Below are 3,484 nucleotides of genomic sequence, written 5' to 3' on the forward strand. Positions count from 1 at the left end.
CCCCCCCCCCGACCCCCAGGTGCGCCGCGCGCTGCTGGCGCTGCTGCACGGGCCGTGCGGCGGCGAGGCCCGGGCCCAGCTGATGGCGCCGGAGGCCGCCTACTGCAAGGCTGTGGAGGGTTCCTTGGGCGGCCTGGTCACGCCCTTCAGCACGGGCCTGCTGCGGTGTGGCGTCGGCGACGGCAGCCTTGACCCCTTCCTGTCGAAGCGCGGCCTGGCATGCAAGTGGTGAGGGCGGGTCGCACGGCGGGCTCCGCCTGAACCACACAATAGCAGCTCAGCGCATGTGCGCGGTGGAACATGGGCATTCACATGCGAGTGCGCAGACATGCACACAAACAGTCACGTGCACCTGCTCATACAATCATATGCAATTGAGCAACCTGGTTGCTATGGAAGGTGCCTGCCCTTGACAGCACTAGTGTGCAGAACAGGTAGCTCATACGGCTCGCCGTCGCCAACAACCCCCTGACTGCAGGCACTACCTGCGGGCCCAGCTGCAACGGCTGGACGTCGCAGCAGCCGACGCCGCCCCTCCCAACGGCGCGCAAGAGGCTTTGCTGGGAGCGGCCACGGGCGATGCAGGGGCGCCGGCCGGCGACGGTGGCGAGGCCACCCAAGACGTGGCGGCCAGTGCTGTATACCTGGTGCTTGTGGGGCACAGCCCCGATGACCCAAACAAGATGCTGCGCTGGGCTTATCGGCTGCGGAGGCGCGGCCTGCTGTCGTCGGTGCTTCGGCACGGCGCGCTGTGCGGCGGTAGGCACCAGCACAGGGGGCGCGACTTTGCCCTCATTATGCACATCCCCTTGCATGTGCCGGCCGCTCTGACAGCTGTACCGGCCCTGCCCAACGCCGCCCTTGATATGCTGTGAGCCAACCTCAAACCGCGTCCTCACACCTCACTCCTAACAGGCGCATCGGCGTCCAGCGGTCGCGGCGACTACATTGTCGACGGAAGCGTCGACGGAAGCGAGGCCTCAGAGCAGCACTCGGGGCGCGTGTGGCGCCTGGCGCACCTGCTGCGCCCGGACGCCGCCGCGGTGGAGGCGGTGCTCGTCGACTTCGCAGCCCACTACCTGTCGCGCGCGCTGTTTGAACAGAGTTCCTACAGGCGGTTTTTCTTCGGCGATGACGCCTATCAGGGGACGCCCAAGGCGTGGCAGCTGTGGATGCGGTTCCTTCGTGCACATGGGGACGGGTTTTGCGTCGCGTCATGGCCCAGCGGCGTGATTGCTAAGGGCGCTGAGCTCTTGCTGGGGCGCTTCGAGGCGCAGGAGGGGTCAGAAGGCAAAGTGGAGCTGCTTCAGGGGTGCGAGGGCCGCGGCGGAGAGGCGGCGACCCCGGGGATTGGGGAGGGAGGAGGGCCGCGGGTGGAGCGCGGCGCAGGGGCGCTTGACCAGCGCCCGGGCGCTCCTGTGCGTGACGCCGAGAGCGGCGCGCTGGACACTCCCCATGCGATACAGCTAGACGAGCTGCCCTGCTCGCCTGCTTGACATCAAACAACGAACCTACGTCGCTGCAGAGTTGCGTTTGCAAATTTTTAGGCATTGTGGACGTCCATCTCTGGCAAGGGACGAGATTTTTTTTGCCGCTGCCCCCTAAGCTGCCATGCATCCGATCAATACGCACCGCTCCCTCGCCACAACACCATCCCCGCGCCAGGCTGCTCCAGGTGCTGAGGTGGCAGCCGGCCTACCGTGAGTCGGCTCTTGCCTCGGTGACGCACGCCCAGCACGCGAGCGACCGCGCCACCCAGTTTGCCGCGTTGCTGTGCTACAAGGTGCCCCGCGCGTGCGCAGCCGCCGTGAACGACGCTGTGCCGTGGGCGCTGGCCCGGATCAAGAACGAGCGAGCAGCCGTGCGTGCGGAGGTGCGGGGGGATGGGGGGCCCTGCCTGACGGCTCGGGTGGGGCAGGTGGTGCGCCAAGGCCTGAAGGCACTCAGCCGGGAGCTCCGCTTTCATGCACGATCAGTGTCATCGGCGGTGGGGCGCCTGGCCGGCGAGGGGGCCGAAAACCTCCGAGGCAGTCTGCGTAGCAGACGGTCTGGGCACTCAAATACAGAGCTCGGCGGTAGAGGGACGGGCGCATCCAGGGGTCCTTCGCCACGGCGATTCACCCGCCAAGGTGCAGGGATGTCATGCACACAGAGCTACCCCCCCCTCACGCCCACGCACGTGCGGACGCGCGGCCCCGCAGGTCCTCCATGCCCTCGTCTCCGGCGGCGGCAGCGACACTCACCGCTACTACCCCCAGGCCTGCTGCGCGAGCCTGCAGGGCCCGGCTGCCTGGCCGCTGGCTTTGCTGGATGCGGCGCACTACCCCCTGCTGGAGGCCGCGCTTGTCGGCGCGATGGCGGCGCCCGACTGCGGGGAGAGCCTGCAAACCGTGGTGCGTCGTTCGTGTCGCGGTCGTCTATCAGCACCCGTCACGCGAGCAACGCTCTGCTGCTCGACTCGGCGCACGCTCTGCTGTGCGTGACCTCTTCCGCAACCATTGACCCCGCCTCCAATGCGCGCGTTCATGCAGGTTTCATGTGTGGCGACGGCCGCCCTGAGGCTCGGTGTCGCGCGACCGCACGGGCCTGCGCTGGGGCTGGGGCTGCGGCTGCACGCCCGCTTTCTGCTGCGCGGCCGGCGCTCGGAACAGGTGCTGTGCGCTCTGCAGGCGGCAGAGGCTCGGGCGGAGCAGGGCGGCCTGCTGGGAAGTTGCCGCGGCGGCGCCGGGGGCGACGGCGGCGGCGACGGCTGGGTTGCCGGCCACGGCGGCGGCGGCGGCGGCGACGACAGCAGCAGCGACGGCGGCGACGGCAGCGACAGCGACAGCGACAGCGAGCAGGAGGAGGGCGAGGAACAGGACGCGCCTTTCAGCGCAGGCGGCGCTTGGCGCCCGGCCGCGGCGCTGGGTCCGGCAATCAGCCACGAAGTGCTGCGCCGCAGCGAGGACGCGCCCGCCGCGATCGACGCCATGCTCTCCCACCTCCTGCCGCTGTATGCGGCCGCCGGCCGGCGCACCGCCGCGGCGCGCCTGCTGGCCGCGGCGACGCCCTTTGCGGTGCCCGCCGAGCGGCCCGTGGCCGCCCGCGCGCTCGGGGTGAAGCCCGGCGCGGCGCCGCCGCCCGTCCTGCGGTCGCTGCTGCTGCGGACCGCACAGGCGGCGCTCCCGGGCACAAACTGGGGCGTCGAAGAGCCCTTCGAGGCGGCGCTGGGGGAGCCGGGCCCGGACGTGGTGGAGTGGCTGTTGTTAGAGGGGGTGGTGGATGGGATGGACGGAGTCGTCCTGTGGCTTTCCGAGGTTGAAGGGGACGAGGCCCTGGCGCGCGCCAAGGTCTGCGGGCAACCTGTCTTAGTGGGGGGGGAGGGCGTTTGGATGGGAGGCATGCTTATTGCGGCTGGGTTAGGCACGGTGTTGGCAGCGGTGGGGCTGGCTAGCTGGGAGATTCGTGACATGCATGCCCTGTGTGTAGGAGCACGCCATGGGGC

The 3,484-nt window shown here is 69.7% G+C and overlaps 1 protein-coding gene across 1 annotated transcript in view; it reads left to right on the forward strand.

Annotated features, from left to right (window-relative positions):
- Positions 1–3,351, forward strand: part of MNEG_8681 (hypothetical protein) — a gene marked incomplete at both ends in the record, with an annotated part of 4,880 nt that extends 1,529 nt beyond the window's left edge. The window contains 7 exons of the mRNA XM_014042849.1: positions 20–228; positions 479–759; positions 916–1,418; positions 1,736–1,873; positions 2,202–2,393; positions 2,652–3,244; positions 3,330–3,351. Of these exons, the coding sequence (XP_013898303.1) occupies positions 20–228; positions 479–759; positions 916–1,418; positions 1,736–1,873; positions 2,202–2,393; positions 2,652–3,244; positions 3,330–3,351 (1,938 nt within the window). The remainder of the gene's footprint in view (positions 1–19; positions 229–478; positions 760–915; positions 1,419–1,735; positions 1,874–2,201; positions 2,394–2,651; positions 3,245–3,329) is intronic.
- Between the last annotated feature and the right edge of the window lie 133 nt (positions 3,352–3,484).

The sequence above is a fragment of the Monoraphidium neglectum genome (genome assembly GCF_000611645.1).
Source record: "Monoraphidium neglectum strain SAG 48.87 unplaced genomic scaffold scaffold01675, whole genome shotgun sequence".
Taxonomy (NCBI): domain Eukaryota; kingdom Viridiplantae; phylum Chlorophyta; class Chlorophyceae; order Sphaeropleales; family Selenastraceae; genus Monoraphidium; species Monoraphidium neglectum.